This window comes from Ascaphus truei, chromosome 6 (assembly GCF_040206685.1).
Source record: "Ascaphus truei isolate aAscTru1 chromosome 6, aAscTru1.hap1, whole genome shotgun sequence".
NCBI classification, from domain to species: domain Eukaryota; kingdom Metazoa; phylum Chordata; class Amphibia; order Anura; family Ascaphidae; genus Ascaphus; species Ascaphus truei.
This window is the reverse complement of record NC_134488.1, coordinates 20,642,680-20,665,779: the sequence shown is the minus strand read 5'-3', so window position 1 is coordinate 20,665,779 and position 23,100 is coordinate 20,642,680. Positions and strand designations below refer to the sequence as shown.

Below are 23,100 nucleotides of genomic sequence, written 5' to 3'. Positions count from 1 at the left end.
CGGAGCAAACGCGCGCACTATATTACGGGCCTTACAGAGACAGCAGGCGAGGGAATAAGTGCAGTAGGTGGCAGTGCTTGGCCACAATGGTTGGTAGGAGCGACTGTGGGTGTGGGACAGTAGCCATGAGCCCAGGATATTGGGAAGCTTCTTTTGAGAGGTGAGTTTTAAGGTTGGTCGGTATTAAATGAAATGGGTTAACACCATTAGCAGGGAAAGAGGAGCCACGGGGGCGTGGGTGAGATAGCCCTACAGCAGCATTGAGCACCTGCCCTTGAAACCTTTTTTTTGGAGGGGGGGGGGGATTATATTTTATGGAGCGCCTAAACTTTCCTAGTTTTGTGTAGTTTATTTGCAGACCTCGTCCTGTAAAAGAGATAACTGCAGTTTCCCGGGTTTTAGGTATACATTTATGTAATGGGAGATATGAAAACCAGCACAAAAGCTGGAAGCCTGGAGCTGTAAGTAGTGTTGTTTCGCCCCAGGGGGATCCCCCAGTTTGGACAATCTTAGGTTAAATTAAACGCTGGGGTGATGCCTGCACTGGCCTGACCTGTTTTGGTCATTCTCAGTGCCAGATTGTTAACACCTTCATTCTAAGCACTGTACCCAATTACCAGAAATAGCCACGGTGTTATATGGGAAAATTTCCCCCCTGCTTTTTCTCTAACCATGTGCACGCTTCAGCTTCCTTCTACTTGGATGAGGGAGATAAAACTAGGACTGGTTGATGCTATTCATAATAATCAAGGTCACGTTAGTCACCCTTACTTAGCCTTGTGGCCACTGGTTTAAGCAGTTTAAAAAAACAAACAAACAAAAAAAAGCGGTTCTGTGCCTGACAATAAAAATACAGAATTTGTTTAACTTTGTGGAAAAGGCGAATTGGACCATTTTTTAGAAAAACGTGTACGACATTTGTGCTTAAACATAAAATGAAGAAAGGCTTTCTAAAATAAAGCCATTTTTCTTTAAATAAAAAAAAAAGGTGAAACGGTGGTTGAATGCATACAAAGAAAGTAGCAGTATACTGGGGTTGTCAATAAGGTGGTGGAATTCTCACACCACAGTACCGGGGCAGCCAACTTCAGTCTTCAAGGGCCACCAACAGGTCAGGTTTTTCAGGACATCCCTGCTTCAGCACAGGTGAACCAATCAGTGGCTCAGATTGAGCCACCGGTGCTGAAGCAGGGATATCCTGAAAACCTGACCTTTTGGTGACCCTTGAGGACTGGAGTTGGCCGCCCCCTGCCCAAGTATCACCACACCTCCACGTCTAGCACCGTGACTGTCACCCACGCACTAGATCGGCTGCGGTGCTGTAGCCTTGTTCGCAGTACTGTAATGATCTGCATTAGCCACACAGTTTCTAAGCTGCTGTGTTAGGCTGTGTTAGGCCCAGTGGGTTCTGTAGCACAGCGCTTCACCGAAGATCGCGGTCCTGGGAGAGAGGTAGAGTTTGCAACGGGAGGGGGCGTGGCGGTGTTTTAGCGGGGGCGTGGCCATGACCTCACGCGGCTGGTTTGCCTTCATTGGCTGACCCGCCGGCGGGGGCGTGGCCACGCCTCCGTCACAAGTTCGACATAAAAAAAATTGTATGTGTGAAAACTTGCAGTACAGCGCGGCTGCTAAACGCGCGCCGACGCATGTACTGGGCCCAGATAGATTGGGGGGCGGTGCTTGTGTGCACAGCGCACGCCGAGGCGTGTGCTCTAGAACGCACTGGGACCGCTAGCCTAAGGCTTGGTCCCCACTGGCTACTGCAGCGCCCGCGGGGACAAGAGCCGCCTTTCAATGGGGCCGGCCTGCGGCGAGGGGCGGCCGCCGCGCTGAGCCGACAGTTTTTCCAGGAGTAAGGAAAATTGAGATTTGACCTAGCGACTGAGCGCTAGGCCACGCCCCCCGGCCGGTTCAGCCAATGAAGGGCGAACCTGCCGGGTGACGTAATGGCCGAGCCCCCTGTCACTCCCCCCGTCTTTCTCCTGCAGCTCACGGCAGACCGGGGAACTCGGCTGCACGCGCCGCCAGCCTCGCAGGCGCGCACGCGCAGCGCAGGAAGTGGGGCAGTAGCCTTAGAGCCATCAGCCACTCACAGTGCCTCCCTCCAGCTTAATCAAGCTTCGTTACAGGCCAAAGCACCAAAGCGGTCATTAGCGCTCATGGACTTGAATGGGTGTTAACATCTGTTCGGGCAAGTCTTCAAACGCCCCCCCCCCCCCCCCCCCCCCCCCCCCCCCCAAATGTCAGGTTTTCAGGATATCCCAGCTTCAGCATAGGTGGCTCAATCAGTCCCTGCTTCAGCACAGGTGGCTCAGTCTTTGACTGAGCCTCTGATTGAACCACCTGTGCTGAAGCAGGGATATACTGAAAACCTGACCTGTTGGGAGTTGAGCCCCTGTGTTCACCCATAACTCCGCCTGATGAATAACCCCCTGTGACTTTTGTTCCATTGACGTTTTCAAGCAATGTAAAATGCTGCAACTTCTTCAACTCCGTCCCCAGGGGGAGGGGGCCTTCCCGGTAACCTCTGTTCACACCCTTTAACTCTTCCATTACCATGTTTGCAATCTGTTGCAGCTCACGAACATGTGTTAATCACATTGTTTAACAGACTTCCATGCGGACTTGCATCAAATCATGTCTATGGTGACCCACTGGCTTCTGCCTGGAAAGCAATCCTGGTGTTTGCAAGTATATGTTATAAGCAATGGTCTGCAGGGACAAGCTTAAAATATGTCTGTGCCTGCCCCCTCCCCTCATGTGCTGTGCTAGGGCTCTGAGCCACACCTCCAAACTCCATATAAAGCTGAGTGTCAGGAGAGGAATCCCACTCCTGTCCCTGAGCTCCAGCCTCCAGCAGGTGGTTCAACCTTGAATCCTCATCCTCCAGCAGAGACAGGACTCCTGACTCAGTCTGCTCATGGCTCCCCCAGACTTCACCGGCACATGGAACATGATCAGCAATGAGAACTTCGAGAGCTACATGCAGCGTCTGGGTGAGGGAGCTGATCTTATGCATGTTATATAGTAGGTGCTGGGGCGCGCGTCCAGCGTTGCGAATGCACGTGGCATGCGTGTTTCGTCTATATGTTGTAAGCGGTGGTGTGCATGGCTAGGGGGCGTAGCTATAGACGTCACAGCAATAGCTGCGCTGTGATTGGCTTGGCAGCGCGCGTCTCGACTGTAATAACGTCGGCCTCCCACAGCCAATTGTAATTGACATGCACGGTAGCGCACAAGCTCTATATTACACGCCTTAAAGCTGCAGTTCAGGCTCACTTTTTTTTTTTTTTTTTTTTTTTTTTTTTACTTCAATAGTTTCATGTGGGCAATCTCTAATTACCTAAAGAACTGCATAGCTGCCGGTCAATTCGTTCTCCGTCTATTGATCGGCAAAGTTTGGCGACATCTTTAAATATGGGGAATGTAAATCGTTGCTATAGGAACAAGCATGCTTGTTAAAATAGAATACAAGAAAATTGGTCTTTCAAAGTTGTTGTTTTTAAAACAGAAAATGCTACAAGTATTTTTTCTTACTACAGAACTGATTTATTAAAAAAAAAACGCACACATGCAGGATATTGCCTGAACTGCAGCTTTAAGGGGTGCGCGTCTGGTGTGATTGAGGTCATATGTCAAACTCTCTTGGCTGTAACAACCGGCTCACAAATATCAAACCACAAAACTCCATGGGTTGCACTGGGGAAGGGGTTTCCCCTAATACATCTGATGAAGTTGTTTGCCTCCAGTTTTGGAGCTCGGAGACATGGGGAAATGTTCCTATATTTCTAAAGGAAGAGGTTCTGGTTAGGTGTGATTGGTATATTCAGTTAGCACATTAACTAATTAATATGCATGTATTCGTTTAAATTAACGTTGCAGTCTCCCCCCGCCCAAGTCAGGTTTTCAGGATATCACAGCTTCAGCACAGGTGACTGTATCTGATTGAGCCACCTGTGCTGAAGCAGGGATGGATTGAGCCACGTGCTAAAGCTGGGATAACCTGAAAACCTGTCCTGCTGGGGGGGGGGGCTTGAGGGCAGGAGCTGAGCACCCCTGCACTGGGCTATGAACCCCTGCACTGGGCTATGAACTCCAAACCTTCTGCATTAAAAAAAAAAAGTGATAATTGCTACCATTGAAATGATGGATAATATTGCACCTGCAATGTAATTCTCCGCCAACAAATGTTATTATACCTATGTAGCCAGGTCCCCGTTTCTACCTCCGGTGAGCGCTGCGAGGTTGCACGAGGGGCGGCCGTGTCGCCGGGGGCTCCCAGTGCTGTATGGTTTAGGGGGCCGCCATCTTTAGAGCTCGCGCCTGCGCAGTGGAGTCTGAGTTGCGCTGACCCCTCCAGGCAGTTTGTGCATGCGCAGTGGTAAGCGCGCTGGGCCAATCCTAGGAGGCTGTAGGCAGGGACTACATATCCCATGAGCCTCTGAGTGAGTCACCTGTCCTCAGATAGCCAATAGGGCTTAGGAGATCCCTGCTGACAGGATAGGGAAGTGATCAACGGAGATTTCTTTGTTTTATATTTTTTTTCATTGGGGCATCTGAATGGGTCAAAGTGGTTTTACTTAATTTCCACCTTGGTCCTGTTATCTGGCCGATGGGAAGGAGGCTTTGCCTGTGCAAACGACTGTTTTTGCAGTGATATCACCCAAAAAGGCGTAGCTACATGACATCAACCCCTCCCGCCACGTCCACATTTGCAATATTTACAAAGTAACTAACTTAATTTAAAGTAAACCCTTAAAGGTGTCTCATCAACCAAGTTTAATTCGTGCATAAATCTTGGTGGATCGATTTTTTTTATTTTTTATTTTTTTTAAATAAATTAAATGCTATATGTAATGTTATGAGATGCATGTGTTTTTTAAATCTGTTCTATACTACGAGAAAATACTTGTAGCATTTAAAAAAGAAACAAAAAAAAAAAACAATTTTGAATGTATTATAATGTAACAAGCATGTTGTGTTGTCTTTAGCAACCATTTACAGTGTCGCATCACCTTCCGAAACAGTCTCTGGCACACCCCTTTTTGAGCCCTGCCCTCGCTAGCTGTGCACCAATTGTATCTAGTCACTGCCTGGTCACATGATCTTCCCCACAGAATTTTGCATCTTTGGTCCTCTTCTGCTGTACTGACTGCCATTTAGTGAACCCCCAAGCTGAGTATTCATCGACTTAACTAATTACTTATTATTGTGTGGATTGTATTGATGCACATATTAAAAAGGGGGGGGGAATAAAAATGGCAGCTTGGACTTCTGCTTTTTAATAGCCTGTTTTTAGGACACCATAAGTTTGTGACCATGAAATATCAGGTTTTCTACACTGCAGAATGTAACGGTTTGTAATATTATCACCAGTCTGGCCAGTGTCCTTGTGGTTAGAGCCTGCCTCTCACTGCCTGCCCTTGGGACACATAGTACAAGAAAAATCCTATACTATAAAGCCAGTTTGCATTCTTCACTCGCTACTAGTTTTGCAAGCTTATTTCAGCTTGTCGAACAATCCTTTGCAATGCTGTGGCTCAGTGACAAAATAACTGGCACCACAATGCAGCTCAGTGTCACATGACTGTCAGAACACTCATACGCAGTCCCATGGGAATACCAGTCGTCAATAGTCGGTCTCTGCAGGAGACCCACCCATTGCAACATGGTTATCAGAATCTTTGCTATACCTTTTACCAAACCCAACAGGGAGGTAAATCCGCAGTTCAACATTGACTAATCCTGATTAAAGCAGCAATCCTGCCAAAAATGAATTATTATTATTATTATTATTCATTGGATCCAGGTGGGGCCTCCGAATCTGAACTGTTATTTTTGGCTTCATAGACCACCAGTTCCTGGCTTCAATACGTGCTGGTGTTTTTTCTCTGTGCATTTTACTCTGAGTGCCGGAGGGGCCGGTGCTAACGACTGACACGGTCGCCCGGTGTCACCGATTATTGAATGGAGCACAGACCGTGATCTGTACTTTAAAAAAATAAATAAAAAAAAGAAGCACCCAGATCGACAAAGCTACAAGTCAGGAGGGCCAGACCGCGTGATGTTGTAGCTATGTCAAAGGGTTAAATGGCCATCCAAACGGCAGCTGCAACTGTAAGTACTTTGGGAGTCAGGGTCTCCCGTGAGTTAAAAATAACACGGTTCAGCTACGATGAAAAGGAACTACAGTACTATTTACTTAGCAGCCTCGCTGTTAGAAATGCTCTGATCGTAGGGAAATCTGTGACTGTTTTCTAGGCACTTTGTGTAAGTGTCTTAATAAAGGGGTATGTGTGACTGGGGCGTGGCCCAAGCGCCGGAATTAGACGCATGCCACTGGTGCTCAGCAAAGGGGGTCCCGCGTCATAGTGGATTCCACCTACAATCCAGAAGAGTAACAAGTTGGCACTCAAGTGGTCTTGATGGGGAAAAAGTATCCAAAGGATTTATTTAACGACGGGTCAACGTTTCAGTCGCTTGCGGGCCTTCCTCAGGATCAACAGGTGACAAAGTCGTGCTATAAATACCCGTACCGGTTACCACAAAGTGAAACAAGCAGCCTGCAAGTGCTGCAAAATGTAAACATGCACATAACATACAATATAAATTATATAGAAGCGTACTAATTATAAAAACTAGTCTACACAATATACACAATGGTATATTTATTATTTAGTATGTATATGTACATAAAAATAAATCTTTGAATCTGTTGCTACTAATGGATTTCATCACCTGATCCAACAGATATTAGTACACTGGCATAGATTGATCTGTCATGAACAATAATAATCTGATTACTATAAAGTGTATATAATTCAATCAAACTTGTGTAACAGTGTGTCAAATCAGAATTTTACACTGTATAAAAAATGTGTTGCTCTAAATAAATTAAACAAAACATCGCAGTATAGGTTTTCCTATCTATGGGATGCATATAACATCAGGTTAATCCCCCATCAACCTGTGTTGTAGATAACTAGCTCGCTATGGATATATTTTAGTCTGCGATCCCACCAGTCTCTGTCGTGTAGCAAGTCTCCATGTTTATAGAGACTGCCTTAGGTCATGTCTGTCTTCAATTGAGCCACCGTGCTGAAGCTGGGATATCCTTAAAACCTGACCTGTTAGACTTGAGGACTGGAGTTGAGCCCCCCTGTTTTTAACAGTCCCACACAGAATGGCAAAAATGTGTCTTTCTATATTTTTTTGGGATCATCTAAATTCTAATCCTGTGTGGTGGTTTGTTATTCCCTTTTTATATCTTTTGGCTAATGATGATGGCATAACTAGTTTAAACAAAACGGGGGGAGAAGAGAAGCCTAAAACACAAACTTAGGCTGGGGCCATGGCGCCTTCGCATTTGCGGAGGCGCGCACAGCCGTGACGTCACCCGCTTGTAGCGGGTGCGTTTTTTTTTTTTTTTTGAAGTGAAACTTCTTTAGTGGCACCTCATTCCTAATGGAACAAAAATGGATTGTGGGGATAGAAAATGAAACGGATGTGACGTCAAAGTGCTGACGTCTCAGTGCTGGCAGTTGAGGCCAGGCTGTGTTTTATCGCCGCCGCTCCTAACCAACTTTGTTCCCCCCCAAACGGTCGTTCCCCATAGCACCATCAGAAGGGGATCGCTGCAGCGCTCCCCTCGAAGCCAGCTCCCGCTGACGATGACGCCCTGCTCCCCTTCCCCCGCCAATACTGCCTCCATCGCCTCTGCCCACGCAGCACTGCCGGAGGGGGGGCTCTTAATCACGGTATCTGCCCGACCGCGTCTCCCTGGGGGTGGGGAGGAGGAGAGACTAAGACAGAGACCCGCCGCGGTTCCGCAGCTCTGCCTGCCTTTGAGGGGGTGATGTGAGGGGGGGAGGAGAGACTCGGACAGAGCCGCCGCGGGTCCGCAGCTATGCCTGGGGTGGGGGGAGTCAGGACACAGAAAGAGACACACACACACTGACTGACATACATACACACACTGACTGACTGACTGATACGCACGCACACTGACTGATACGCACGCACACTGACTGGCACGCACGCACACTGACTGATACGCACGCACACTGACTGATACGCGCGCACACTGACTGACACACATACGCGCGCACACTGACTGACACACATACGCGCGCACACTGACTGACACACATACGCGCGCACACTGACTGACACACATACATACTCACTGACTGACACACATACATACTCACTGACTGACACACATACATACTGACTGACACACATACATACTCACTGACTGACACACATACATACTCACTGACTGACACATGTGTGCCGAGCACACGCGTTATAAGTCAATTTCTGTGACAAGTCAAAGAAGTTTCACTTACTATGCGCGTGCACAGCACACACAGCTTTTTTTTCTTCCAGCCATGGTACGTGCGCTGTCTAGGGGCGGGCCAGTGACATCATGGAGCTGGTTCGCCCTCGGCCTGTTGCACCAAGAAATCAGTTTGAACTGATTTCTTGCGCAACGCCCGTCCGCCGCATGGATACGAACACCGACTTAAGGCAGTCTGTGCGCTCAGCATGCGGGCGTGTCCGCACGGTCTGCGGCACCATGGCCCCAGCCCATGTGAACCCAAGTGATTTTAGGAAGGCGCTTTAAACGCACAATACAAGTGTAGACACGTTTGGTGGCCTCGCAAGAGCTTGGTTAAAGAGAATTTAAAAACGAAACAAACATGCCGAAGCATTTGGTTACAATGGAAAACTAAACGGTCAGAACATCATTTAAAGATGCTTTTCTCTTTTAATGGTGTCGGTCACTTTTATATTTAACCCAATAAATAGGCCACTGCCAGTAGGTTATTAGGAGTGATTGCCCTATTCAAAGCTCTTCGACTACCTCAATTCCTGCTAAGATAACATGGCTAACTGTACATTGGTGTATTAACGAGCATTAATGACCGTTATGTTAGCCCTTCTGCAGTTAGTGGGTTTATTTGTCACATTTTTAACTGTGGCCGCGTAATCCCTGGTATTTTAAAGACCTTGTTTTTCGATGACTTCATCCTAGATATAGACTTTGCCACGCGGAAGATAGCGAAACTACTGAAGCCTCAAAAAATCATAGACCAAAAAGGCGACGCGTTTACCGTGCGGACGCTGAGCAGCTTACGGAATTACCTGATAGAGTTTACAGTGGGGCAAGAGTTTGACGAAGACACAAAGGGCCTGGATAACCGGAAATGCAAGGTACGTAGAATAACTTGTCATACATCTTGAACAATCGAGTTTTTTTTTTTATTTATTTATTTTTTGTTCTTTACACCTTCTACCAAAAAATCTAGCGTGAAGTGCAGAGCGATTCTAATTGGAGATGTGCGAGTTCGCTTTTGTGGAATTCCACACCCCAAATCTCTAGCAATCCACATCAAATTTACTGCAATGCTGTTGGCTAAATTATGCGCAGACTGTCGAGATTCAGGGGTGTCCAATTCCAAATATCTGAACTCGTTGTAGTAAAACATTGTGCCGTTATCTCTTGAACCACTATGAAAATGGCTAAATATCAAGATGGTAAGGAAGTAATCTTACAGGTAAATTAAAGGCCGCCTACACTATCATTTTTAAGCTTCCATGTTGCCCATTTACATTTGTGGTAGGTTCAGGTATCAGACATCAATGTCATTTCACATCTCTGGCAGCTCTCCATAGATGGCAGGGAGATGCAATATCACTAAATTATCTCATACCATATAACTCTAACAATGTTGATTTGATTAACCATCTTCTCTCTGGTCTACCTCCCCCCCGTTAAACGAGTCTCCAAGCGTCCATAGACGTGATCCCTAAAGAGGGAAAAGATGCAATAAATTGTGCTGGCTATAAGCAGACATTGCTACTTAACATTGTCATATGCCAAAATTATTGCAAATAGACAACCCAATTATGCCCAAAATAATTCATCCTGACCAGATGGGCTTCATCAAAACGAGACCGGCGTTGGACAATACTTGGCGAGTCATCAACATTAATATGGCAAAACATCAGAATATTACCACATTCTTAATCTTGGATGCAGAGAAGGCATTTGACCACCTTAACTGGCATTTCATGTTCTCAGTTTTAGAAGGGATGGGGGTTTTGGTAATAAAATATTGAGTATAAATATCACTTACACTTCCCCATCTGAACCAATGCTATAAATGCCTCTCTTTTCCATCCATAATTTAACTCGCCAGGGATGCCCCTAAACCCCCCCCCCCCGCCCCCCCGTCCCATCTTTTTGTTAAAACTTAACAGTGGCTCAATAGATATATCAGGAATAATTCAAATGTCTTCTTCGGAATCCGAGTTGGAAACCAGGAATGTAACATTGCACTCTTTACTCGTTATCCGATCACTTTTTCTAAACTCCTAATCCATTTAAAATTTTAGACTCATTTGGGCCACTTGTCAGGATACAAAATAAACTATTCTAAATCGATCTAAGTTTGCCTGAACATAATGTTAAACTTATCCAAACCAATTTCGATTTTTTTTAAATGGGATTCTAAGTTAATTTAAATACCTAGTAATTTCAGCTTGCAAAAGATGTTATATATATCCTTCTTTTTTATTTATTTTTTTCCCTTTTTAACAGTTCTCTTCCCCAACCCCCCCAATATACACACACACACTATAACAGGATAATCATGGACACATGACACACAAAGCTTGGCCCCTGCAGACGCACTTACTAGTATTCCCTCCTACTGTCTCTGTACGTTCTCCCTACCTACCAATTAGATTGTAAGCTCCTCGGAGCAGGGACTCCTTCCTTAATGTTACTTTTACAGTATGTCTGAAGCACTTATTCCCATGATCTGTTATTTATATTATTTGTTATTTATATGACATGTATAACTACTGTGAAGCGCTATGTACATTTATGGCGCTATATAAATAAAGACATACAATACAATACTACCTTGGTTTAGTAGGATCATGTCAGTCAAAATAAATGTCCTTCCTAGGATCCCTTATGTTTGTTACACACTTCCAGATATAGACTTGATATTACTTCAAAGTAAAAATTATCCAATTTATCTGGCAAAACAAAGCCAGATCTATCCTTTTTCATCCCAAATTAGATAGTGGTTTAGCCCTCCCAGACGTTAAACGTTTTAAAGAACGACCCAGCTGGGCCAACTCCTTAGTGGTCATGGCGACCCTGTGGAAACGAGATTGGTGGAGTTGAGGGACCTGTTTTTGTTTCCCTGATGAATTACAGAATATACGATGGCTGGAGAAAACATTTAGACCCCGAGCTGTATATGCCCTATAACAACATGGTGGTTTTTTTTTTGTTTTTTTTTTGTTTTTTTTTTTTTCCCCCCCCTCTTTCTACTTTTGGATGCTCTCAAACTAAGATATAATCTGACTCCCCTTCTCGTATGTATCCCTTGTTCTCCAACTCTGATTTCATCGAAATGTGGATTCTAAGGGGTGTTACTCTGTGTTGGACTCAAACTCCCATTTAAATCTCTCAGATCTAGAAAAATTGCATGGATTTTTGACTTCTGATATGCTTCAAAAACTGCCCCCCCCCCCCTCCTTTTGAGCCATGGTGTGTCTGTCTCTAACATCAGTCAACTCCAGTTCTTTATCGAACATTGGTGTTTGGAAGCATAAATACAGCTGTAGCAAGACTTGCTGTCCTTGTGGCTGCGGAGAAAAATGCAAAAACCTGCGGCCACAAAGACCGCAAGTGGTGGTGTGTTGTTTTTTTGTTTTTTTTTGGCCGGAATGATTAATGCTGTGGGAGGTCCATGCTTTTGAATGGGACCCCCCCACCATTAATCCTTTGCTTGATGGGAGAGAGAATACCAGTACTCGCCTTCCAGATGACCTGCTGTGTGCCCGTCTCTACCTGGAGCAGTGTCCCCACAGTCCAGGTAAGATGCTGGGCTGTATTTTCCTTCCCCCATAGATGTCCTGGTGTGGAGCTCTACATCATGAGGAGGCTATATTTGGACATCTACATCATAATCGGGGAGGCTTGACAGTGTTGCGTGTCCTGCCCAGCCCCCTTGATGTATATGCCATATAGCCCCCAATCATGATTTAGAGATCCATATAAGTGCATCAACGTCATCCAAGGGGAAGGAAATCCAGCTCTTAACTGTGCTGTGGGGACACGGTTGTGCAGCTCATCTGGAGGGTAAGTCTGTTACGGGTGCTCACCACAAACAAGACGGGACTGTGAGGCTGAGGTGGGGATGTTGGTGTACACCGGCGCGTCCGAAGTGCAGAGTGATGGACGTATAGCCGGGTCAGGGTTGGAGAAGTAAGGGTAGTCGTAATGCTCGCCATGGTCAGGGGTTGGAGAAGTCGGATGGTCGTAGAGGATAGCTGGGGTCCAGGGGCGGAGAAGGTAGAGGTCCAGAAGTAAGCAGAGGTAGAGAGAAGTCGGGGGTCCAGGTACAAGCCGAGGTCAAACACAGAGACAAGACAGGATCAAAAAGGCAACAGGACAAGGCAGCAGAGCAGAAGCTTGAGTTAAGCGATACGTTGCGGAACGAAGAATTTGTGCTCAGCCAATTTGCCAGAGGGCTGGCTGAGCATATAAAGGGCAGATGACAATGAGCAGCCAGTAAGCAGCTGCCACACATTGGCATGAACCGCCCACTCGGTAGCAAGCACCCAGTGATAGAACGGAGGCGGAGTGAGCCGCAGGGACAGGTGATCCTGGGTTAGTGTGGCGTTAAGGATTAACCCCTCAAGTGCTCTTCGTGATGCGGCTCCGGTACATGGTTTCCAGCGGGCGCGATGCGTTGCGTGACGTAGGGGCGGGGCCTAAGCCCGAACCTGGAGGTATCCCTCTCTGGCGGCGCCTGTGGGTAGCTTCCTTGGTCTGCGGCACGTCACCCATGTCGTCACGGGACCTGTTGTGGGGGAGGGAACCTAACGCCGATCCTCACCGAGTATCGGTATTCTCTCCCTGCAGATGGCCCAAAAGGATTACCGCTGCAGGGTCCCATTCAGAAGCGTGGGACCCCGCAGGGTTCGTCCTCCTGTACAGCTGACCTCAGGGCTGCAGCCGCACCGGAACCGTGAAAAATGCGGCACAAAAGACCACAGGTCTTGCTACATCTGTTTATGTTGACGTCGTAAAGAGATCTGAATGTTCACATGTATCCTGCCAGTTGTCGGGGTCTCTGGGAATTTGCTTCCAGGAACCCCCATGCGTCATTATTAAAGAGCGCGTATGCTATTTTATATAGGTTGCATTCTATTTACCCTGAGACTTCCCCTCCTTGTTGACGGGGGGGGGGAAGAGAAATGCCCCAGAATGCTGTCCTACATGGGTTTCATTTTTCTTTAATTGTCGATTTTAGTGGATATAAGTGTCCCAAGAGATCCTCCATTTTCATAATTTTAGGAAACTCCATCCCCGATTTTTAAACAAACCTGGTCACTCATATTTTAAATCCACCCCTTTGCTACATAGCTCGGTGTTTGGAACAATCCACCCTTCACTGCCCTCTCTACAATGTGTGTTACAAGATTTGGGACATAGTTTATATTGAAAAACCTATCCTTTTGCCTACATGACACCACCAACCAGTTTGTGGGTACTTGGGAAACCTGGTTCTCGCACTTTGGGTTGCCAGTAATGTCTTGACCTATTACCAATCTCTCTTGTAATATCTCCATGTAACTTGGAGAGGTTTGTGATATTCCTCTGTGCTCCCTCCCCCTCAGTCACCATTTACCTTTATGAATCTCCTGCACCTCTTGATAACTACTGACCAATCTAGAACCTATGACATGTTCAACCCGGATCTCGCCCTTGTCGTGAGACCTTCCCTTTATTCCTCTTCAACCATGATTTCTGGGTGGTTATTGCACATTTTATTTTTATATCCTTCTGTATTTGCAAGGTCATGTGTTGCTCTTCTGTTATGTTGATAAAAATCCTAAACGCAGAGTAAAAATTTTAAAAATCCTTTTTCAAACATGTTCTTCTGCTGTTGCCAAATAGTCCAGATCACCGGCAAAGTTATGTGACATCACAAGAAGTGACCGTTGGACAGCAGAGATGCAGCACAGAAAGAAACCGCGAATTCCATTACTTTGTATGGTTTTAGATTGCTCATTTTAACCGGTTATTACCTTGCATTGAAAACATGCAGGTTTTTCTTTAGGGTCTATGCTCCATTGCTGTTGCTCCGTTGGTTACTCCCTTGTTATTATAAATGTGTTACGCAAGAGTATGCACAGGCAAAACGCCCTCACCCCACCACCTTGCATTTATTGGCGCTCTGAAGACAGGATGGTATAAGGGTATAAGAAACCCTTTGATTTGCAAACGCACTGCCATTCACCAACCTCGGATTTGTGCATTATTTTGCTTACAAATGGTTGCGTTTTAAGACCATTGGATTGCCAATCTATATATTTACACAACATTGTCTTTTTAGAATTGCACAGTTAAACGTGACTTTCTTTTCCCTTCTCTACAGAGCCTTGTTTCCTGGGACAATGGTCGCCTTGTATGTGTGCAGACTGGGGAAAAGAAGAACCGGGGCTGGGTCCACTGGATCGTTGGGGATGAGCTGCATTTGGTACGAACTCTGATCTGTTTTGTGAGATCTTCTTTAGACATTGGTTGCTTTTTTTTAAATAAACAGCTGGGTTACTGTTTCAAGCGCAGCTGGTCATTTAAATGGGATCCTTTACAATTGAGCATATTTAGACATCGGTGTGGGTAGATCGTGGTATGTACGCAAGACTCATTGGTATTCAACAAAATATCTAGAGGGAAATAAATGCAGCTGTCACATTCCTCTGTGTTCTTCTCACCCATTTACTCACTGGATCCGAGATGCCCTAAAGCTGTATGTATATCTTTATTTATATAGTGCCATCTATGTACATACCGCTTCATAGCAGTAATAAATGTGACCTAGTGGGAATATATGCGCTTCAGATATAAAACAATAGAAAAGGGTGCCTGCCCCGAAGAGCTTGCGCTCTAACTAGGGATAATTTTACAGAGACAGTAGGAGGGTGTTCTGGTAAGTGTGTTTGCAAGGGGTCAAGATCAGAGCAAATTAGATGTATAGTAACAGCCAGCGGAGCTACCCATATGTTTTGTTTAGAGAGGTGTGTTTTGAGAGACTCCTTGAGCAGAACACTAGTCGGGACGGTGTATAGCGAGACATTAGGGCTGGGATTTAAGGAGGGGCAGAGGAGTGTATAGCATTGAGAGGAAGAGAAGCTGGTAAGTAATACAGAATTGGGAAGCCAGGAGAGGGATTTCAGCAGGAGATACGCTGATACAGATTTAAGAGAGAGTAAAGTTACTATAGCAGCAGCGTTTAAGATGGATTGAAGGAGAGACGGGAGAGGCATCAAGGCCGGACAGGATAAGGTTACAATAGTCGAGACGGGAGAGAATGAGGACCTGCATTAGTTTTTTTTTTTTTTTTTTTTTTTTTTTACATTTTTTTTAGCAGTAAAGGGACCGAGGAAATGGCGTATCTTTGCAATGTTACGAAGGGAAAATGTGACGGGATTCAGCTTGTGAATCACATTGTGAAATGTGAGGGAAGAGTTCAATATCACACCTAGGCAGCATGCGTGTGATACTGGGTTTAATGCCAAATAGGCATTTATTTTGGCCATCTCGGCCACTAGAGGCAGATCCCCCCTGGAACTGCATGTGTATTGTATGTTGCGGTCATTTTATTTTATTTTTTTCCCCCATCAACCCCTCAGGCTGCTCCTGAAACTGAATTACTATTGCATCTCAGAATCTCGAAACTCTGAGGGGCGCAACCAAGATTATAAAAGGGAGAAGGCGAGAATTGCCATCTCACAATAGGGAAATCCTCATTGTTCTGTTCTGCACACTGAGGCTAGTGAGGAGAAGCAGACGGCTTAACTCCATTCCTACTCTATACAAAGGGAGGCCTCTTATTCTCAAATGTTCTATTGGGGAGCAAAACAGAAATAAAAGGGGAAAAGGTATTGGGGAAATACAGCACTAGAGGATGGGAACATGTCATGGAAATAACAAAGCTTCTCACAGGGAAGCGGTGGGAGAACTGTCAGAGGCAAACGCTCTGAAAAAGACCGAATTACACACAGAGCAGAAAATAGGGGTAGGACTGTACCAACTGAAATGGGGAGGAGGGGCAGCCCAAGTCAGAGAGCAGGGGGGATTGCCAGGGCAAGAGAAAGTAACTAGGAAGTGAACTGAAAGAGGAGACCGACCAATCAGTTTTATGCATTGGTGTATATGGTACGTTTTAGCCTTGAATAGATGGTTCTTCTGTTTATCCTCCAATTGATGGATCTGGAGAGCAGAAATGTTACTGGTTTCATGAGATTCGTATACAAAATATGAGCTTGTACAGTGGCATGAAAAGCAAAGCCTCCAACAGCCCTCGCACTGCGGGCCGGCAGGGAGCGGGCGCGCTGGCACTCGTGCGCCGTGCCCTGTTCGGCCAGGCGATTTGTGCCCGGCCAGGTGCACGATCGTCTGGGGGCGCGGCAACGATGTCACGGAGCTGGTTCACCCTCGTCGGGCGAACTGCTCACATGACGCGCATGCGGGCGGCAAATTCAAATTTGCTTGCTCTGTGAGCGCCGAGCGGGCGCATGCTCACGCTGGCCACACACATTGCCTCAATGTGTTTCATAGCGGCCTGCGTGAGCGCGCCCGCTCAGCGCCACCCTGGCCGAGGGCTTAGAATCGCGTCTCGTTGTTCCTCCCATGTTCACTATGCCAGACACGGCAGGGGACGTCTGTTTCTGGGGCAGGCGAATCAATTCCCAATGCGTCCTAGTCTCGGCCCTATCTCATACCCACCCTTCTGACGCCTTAATAAAAATAAATGTAATCCTCATTAACCGTTTCAGTTCTGGAATATAGAAGCACTACAAGCAGTATAACGCCTGCCAGCTGTTCCGTGTGTAGTTGTTCTAAACTGACATATTGAAGAAAGACGAGTCTGACACCAAGATGTTTCACAAAGTAGGTTTTTGTTGGGCCTGGCACACGATTGGGGTTGTATAGCTCTGCCGTCATGTGGTCAGGACACGCATCCTTGTCTAGACCAGGGGTGCTCAACTCCAGTCCTCAAACTTGTTTCTCCCCCCCCCCGGTCAGGTTTTCAGGATCTCTGCTTCAGCACAGGTGGCTTTGTCTATGACATGGCTTCTGATTGAAGCACCTGTGCTCAGGGCCGCCAACGGGGGGGGGGGGACAAAGGGCACTGGCGTCCCGGGCCCCGTGGGTGAGGGGGGCCCAGCCAGGCGCCAGTTATTAAAAAAAAAACAAAAACAAAAAAAAAAAAACACTGCGCCGGGTCTCCCTGTTGGCAGCACCGGAAGTAGGTTGGCTTTCGCTGCCGGCGTGAGAGGGAGGCCCGGCGCGCGCGGGAGCAGCTTAGGGAAACAGGTGTCTCAGTGTGGCCAGCGGCAACTGCTGTGACCAGCCGCCGCCCCCCCCCGCAGTACCACCCTTCCCACCCACCCCCCCGCGCAGGATCAGGCCATCCAGCCGCCAGACACCCCCCGCAGCCGCGAGACACCCCCACATAGCCGCAGAATCGCGCCCCCCCCCTCCGCAGCACCACCACCGGCATGCCGTGCCCCACCCAACCCCCCCCCCCCTGCAGCCACCGTCCTGACCGGCTGAGATCATCCCCAAGGTCAGTCTGATTTTTATATATATATAATATGTAGTTGTAGTTTTTTTTTTTTTTTTGTGTTTTTTTTTTTTTTTTTTTTTATATGGATTGGGGGTGCTTGGGTATTTTTTTTTTTATATGGTTGTTTGTGTGGTATATATCGTGTGTGTGTGTGGGGTAATGGAGGGAGAGGAGAGGGGGTGAGTGTGGAAAAGAGGGACTAAGAGTGAGAAGCAGGGGAGAGAAATACATGTGAGGCGGGCTCGTGAGGTGTGAAATGGGGGGTGGCAGGCAATACCGCCGACACGGGGGGGGGGGGGCGGTCCTGCTTAAAATGATTTCTGTTGGAGGCTGGGATATCCGGAAAACCTGACCTGTTGGGGAGGGGAACCGCCTTCAGTAGATATCTCTCAAAGAACAATTCCTGCGCTCCTACCAATTGGGCTTAAATATATTGGGGACCTTTTTTACATTTAGAACCCAAGTCTGTAACGAAGGAGTAATTTGGTACCATCTTTTTATCAAAACATGATTCAATCCTGACAACCTTGTCAGGGTGGACAACGTTTAGCAGCTACCTACACTGAATATATGCAATTTCTTATTGTCCTATGGACTAAACTTGGATATGAAAGTGCCCTGAAGGGGTTAAATAAATGAGGCCTATGCTTATTTGTGATTTAGTGCCATTAAAAGCTGCCCAAAGCCAGTAACACATTTTCCCTTTTTATAAAGGTAAACTATGGGTGCACAAATACCCTAGTATGAAATATTAAACTTGCACATCTCCTTTCTGTTGGTCTACACTTCACCCTCAGGTGTGTGTTTATGGCTCACAATGAGGTGTATTATACTTTTTATGTTAATTGGAGAATTGGTAAGGAGCTCTGTCCTGAAGGGAGGAGCCATACACCTGCTTGAAACTGTCCAGCTGCGGCAAAACCTACCCCTGTGACGCAATGTACCAGTAACGCTACAATTAAATGTCCCTATGGAGAATGCAGCATGGGGAAAGAATCGGTAGGAGCGCAGGAATTGTGCTTTGTTTTTCTATAAATGGAAGGCCAATCCTTTTACCTGCTGCATACACTGTGTGTGTGTACAAATTCTCGCCCCCCGAAAAACTCACCCACCCCCCCCTCACGAGTCTTGCGTGTGGCATCTCCCGCCATTCTCCTGCAACTTGCGAGTGTCTCCCCTGCTACTCCTGTCAAAATGGCTGTGCGGTGTCAAATGACTCCGCGTTGTCATGGCAACTAGCCGCCGCGTGACGTTGTGATCTCGCGCAACACTGCGTTATTTGCCACTGCACAGCCATTTGGACAGGAGCTGCAGGGGAGACACTCGCTCGTTGCAGGAGAATGCCGGGACATCCCGCCACAGGCAAGACTCGCCAGCGTGCAAAATGCAATCGTGTGGGGGGTTCGGTATTTTTTTTTTTTTTTTTTTTTTTTATCCTGCATTCACATTATTATTATTCATTTGGTTTTTTTTCTTCACCCTTGCTTTGTTCTGTCAGCACTTTTCTGTTATGTGTCTTCTTGCAGTATATAGGGGCTGGGTGGTCTTGTTTCTGTGTTACATGATTTTTTGGTTAGTCGGGTAATTGTGTAGCATACAGTACCTTTTTGTCTTCAGGCAAGGTAAGATTAGCAATCAACTTTGCACTATTCTTGTAAGTTTTGTGCAGGTGTGTTTGCCTGTTACCTTATTTTTTATTAGACATCTTGCTTATCTCTAAACTAACCCCATGCTGCATGAAAACATTAACCCATCTGTAGGGGACGAGTGCAGAGCTACAACTAGGGAGATGTAAGATTGTGGAAATAACCATTTGGCATTTATTTAGCCCGTAGCTTCAAAATAATACAGCTTCATGTCAGAATACTAAACAAAGAACAGGCCTAGCCCCTACAGGGGGACAGGCTTAATTCCCAGTCCCTACCTGAAGGGCTGGGTGGCTAGGCCTCTTACCAGCCTCTAGCCCAAAGGCTGGGGCCATGGTACTGCAGACCATGCGGAGGCATCCGCATGCTGAACGAACAAACTGCATTAAGGCAGTATTTGCGTCCATGCGGCGTGCGCGCAGAAGCGGACGCGCATTGACTTCTCTAACTTCGTTAACTGATTTCTCAGCGCAACAGACAGGTCACGTGAGTGGTTCGCCCAATGAGGGTGATCCAGCTCTGTGATGTCACTGGCAGGCCCCCAGACACGCCCACGCGCGCCTCCGCACGGGCGACGGCACTATGGACCTGTCCAAAGAGGTAGCTGTGCGGGGGCTCTTTACATCGGTCTCTGGGGTTTGGTGTTCATTGGATGCACCCTCTGGTGGGTTCCAGGGTCCGCTGCTGCATCTTGGAACAGAGGATCTGGTTCCCTGGGATCTCTGACAGCACACACTTCCTCAGTGCTAGAGAGATCCCCTGCAGATTAAGCAGGAAGCTTTTCTACCTGATGAGCCAGGTGGAGACTGGATAATTGCGGCTACAGACAATTAGCCAGTTTGCTGCTGGACGCATCAGACAAATACAGGCTTTCTATGTGAAGCCCTCTTAGACGGGCTTAATGCCCTATCACACCATCCCGTCCTGGATGATTGCACCACATTACTCCCATCTATCTCTCTTATGCGAGGGTTGTCTTACAGTCAAGTCTGACTGGCGCTAGTTTGTATGGAGTGCTTAGATTTCGTTACTGAAACGGTTAATTTTTCTAATTTTGTGATGTCAGAGGGGTGGGTATATAAGGGAGTGAAGAAACTAGGACGTGTTGGGATCTGATTCTAGTGTCACAGAAAACCAGACGGCCCCTACTGTCTGGGATATCGCACGTTGGAGGAACCGGACATGACGAGAAACAGACGCCAGTCTCGGTCTAAGGCCTCGGTCCCGCTGCGCTCGTTGGCGGCCATGTCGCGAGTTCCCCACCAGCAGGGGAATCCTCGCGAGCCGGTCCCGGTCTAAGGCTGCAGCCAGGCAGGGAGCTGGCGCTCATGCGGGTGACTTCATGCTCGGCCGGGAGATTTGTGGCCGGCTAGGTGCGCGCGCAGGGGGGCGCTGCCATGACATCACCATGCTGGTTCGCCCTCATTGGGCGAACCGCTCATGTGACGCGCTTGCAGACTTCAAATTTGCTTGCTCTGCAAGTATCTAAGCGCCGAGCAGGCGCTTGTTCACGCTGGCCACACACATTGCCTCAATGTGTTTCATTGCAGCCAGCGCAAGCACCTCCGCTCAGCGCCACTCTGGCCGACGCATAAGTGTGAGGGTGATGAATCTGGAGGCTTTTTTTTTGTTTTCTCTTCTATGCCATTGTAAGTGCATAGATATTTTGTACAAGACTAGTTTATTAAAACTACACACAGTACCTTTTTATACATGTGAGTGTGTTAAACATGGATGTGTATCTCTTGACTTACCTATGATGTCATATTGCACAATCCTTGATTCATCCTCAGTTGCGTCCCTCTGACTCGGAGATTCTGGGATATATAAATTGGGATAGATTTGGAAGGTTGGAGAGGAGCAGTACGGCTATACTGATAAATTGGGAAAAGAGATGGCGAATAACGAAATAAAATACTTATAATTTGACCAATCTTAAGTTGCACCCTGATAGGTGTTCACTTTTTGGTTACTACTGCACCTAAAAATGTCATGAAACCTTTAAAACAATAACAAAATGGTAACCTCCCTTCAGGCCTAGGGAGATGAGCAATGCGTTGCTAATCTTTTCAGCACAGATGAGAATGTATTGTTAACAAGTGAAACTGTTTTCTTATTTCAAGTACATATATTGGTGACTGAGTCACTGCACTGTGATGGGGTAAAACAGTTCTGTATTTGAAGGTCACAGGGCCGGGGAGAGCCGGTACAAATGTCCCGAGCCCGGTGGCAGCAGGCCTCTTCCTCCCTCTCTCTTTGTGCCCCACGCCGGGCCCTCTGACGTCCGTGCGCGATGGGCCTCTCTGACGTCGGCGCCTCGGAAGTAAGCTTGGCCTAGCTTCCAGCGCGCGTCACCATGAGTGGGAGGCCCGGCGCACACTAAAGTCAGAGGGTCTGGCGTGGGACACAGGAAGAGGTCTGCAGGTGGGGAGAGACGGGGCCCCGTGGCAACTGCTGTTTGGCCGCCGGGCCCCCCAGCAGTCACCGAGCGCCCCCTACCGCCCCAGGCAGTCTCCTTGGTAATTTCCCCCCCCCGACAGTCACCGGGCCCGGCCTGAAAATCACCAAGGTAAGTTTGTGTATTTTTTTTTTTTGTTTGTTTTTTTTTTTTTTATAATATATATGTACCAGGTGGGGTGTTTATTTTAAGCTGCATTGTGGGCTTTTTACTGTATGTAATGGTGTGTTTTTTTTTTAAAATGTATGGGGGGGGCTTGTATATATTTGGGGGTGGGAAGTATTTTGCATTGGTGGTGGTTTTTATTTTGGTATATTTTGTGATTGGGGGGGGAGTGAGTCTGAGGGGAATTGAATGGGGTAAAGACGTAGGGGGATTGAGTGAGTGGGGTAATTAATGGAGAGAGTGAGAGGTGAGACGGAGGAGAGACAAATTCATGGGAAGAGGGAGGGAAATGGTCCTGGGCCCCGGGAAATCTGCCTGGCCCTGGTAGCTCACATCTAATATAGCTGCATCCAGGCTGCATGGCTTCACTCTGCTAAACCCCTCTCCACCTTTTAGGATCCCTGGTTTTGGTTTGCAAGTGAAATGGTTTGGTTTAGTGTTGCTCTTTCGCTTGGAAGTGAACTCTCGAAGCAGAAGTCAGACCTATGTGATGTATTTAAAGTGATGCCACAATAAAGTTTGTACAAGTAAATGATTCATTTAAAGGGTATGGACCTTTTGTGACTCATGGCTGGCCATCTTTCCTGATATTTTGTTTACAATGCATTGCTTCTTTTTGTCTGACAGGAGCTGAGCTGTGAGGACCAGGTGTGTAAACAGGTGTATAAGAAGGTGTAGGAGGAGACTTGCTCACAATTGATCTTCTTCTAGTTTCTATCAGGAGATGCATCATCCCTCCAAAAACCGGGCACACGTTTCCATCAATTCATCAATCGTTTTGTTCTATTTGTAATATTTATTTTTATACAATAACTGTTTCTCTATTGGTTCATTGCTTGGTTTAGAGGTTTCAATGAACTATTCTCTATGCATATCATATAAATGTTTTTTTTTTTTCCTGCAATTCCCAATTAAAATATCCTCTAGTAAACACCATGTTTTTGCTAACGAGTCTTCATTTCTAAAAACCCAGGTTTGAAATTAGAAATTAATTGCATCTTTAATGGACTTTGTTGCAGCAAACAAACAAAATACTGTATATAGATGTGGATGCACAATGTTAACTTTTGCTCTGGAGTATGTAGATTGTTTTTTTTTTAAATTTTAAATTTATTAGGTATAGTCTAAACATCATTTTGGCTCCTGTCCTGTTGGTCTA

The 23,100-nt window shown here is 46.7% G+C and overlaps 1 protein-coding gene across 2 annotated transcripts; it reads left to right on the top strand.

The window, feature by feature from the left end:
* Positions 1-2,805: 2,805 nt before the first annotated feature.
* Positions 2,806-22,884, top strand: RBP7 (retinol binding protein 7). 2 transcript variants are annotated; one of them, XM_075603567.1, is made up of 4 exons: positions 2,806-2,996; positions 9,047-9,219; positions 14,475-14,576; positions 22,569-22,884. In XM_075603567.1, exons 1-4 carry the CDS (start codon positions 2,921-2,923, stop codon positions 22,617-22,619), a joined length of 402 nt encoding a protein of 133 aa, XP_075459682.1. In that variant the 5' UTR covers positions 2,806-2,920; the 3' UTR covers positions 22,620-22,884. The 2 variants fall into 2 exon arrangements, with proteins under 2 accessions (XP_075459682.1, XP_075459681.1); XM_075603566.1 differs by having other exon boundaries at positions 2,808-2,996; positions 9,041-9,219; positions 22,569-22,877.
* The last annotated feature ends 216 nt before the right edge of the window (positions 22,885-23,100 follow it).

What these genes read in the sequence shown, in the direction of transcription:
- RBP7 (XM_075603566.1), top strand. Translation starts at nt 2,921, where the DNA reads ATGGCTCCCCCAGACTTCACCGGCACATGGAACATGATCAGCAATGAG. An exon ending in GAGCTACATGCAGCGTCTGG is followed by an intron (nt 2,997 to 9,040) that starts GTGAGGGAGCTG and finishes ACTTCATCCTAG; the next exon opens with ATATAGACTTTGCCACGCGG. An exon ending in TGGATAACCGGAAATGCAAG is followed by an intron (nt 9,220 to 14,474) that starts GTACGTAGAATA and finishes CCTTCTCTACAG; the next exon opens with AGCCTTGTTTCCTGGGACAA.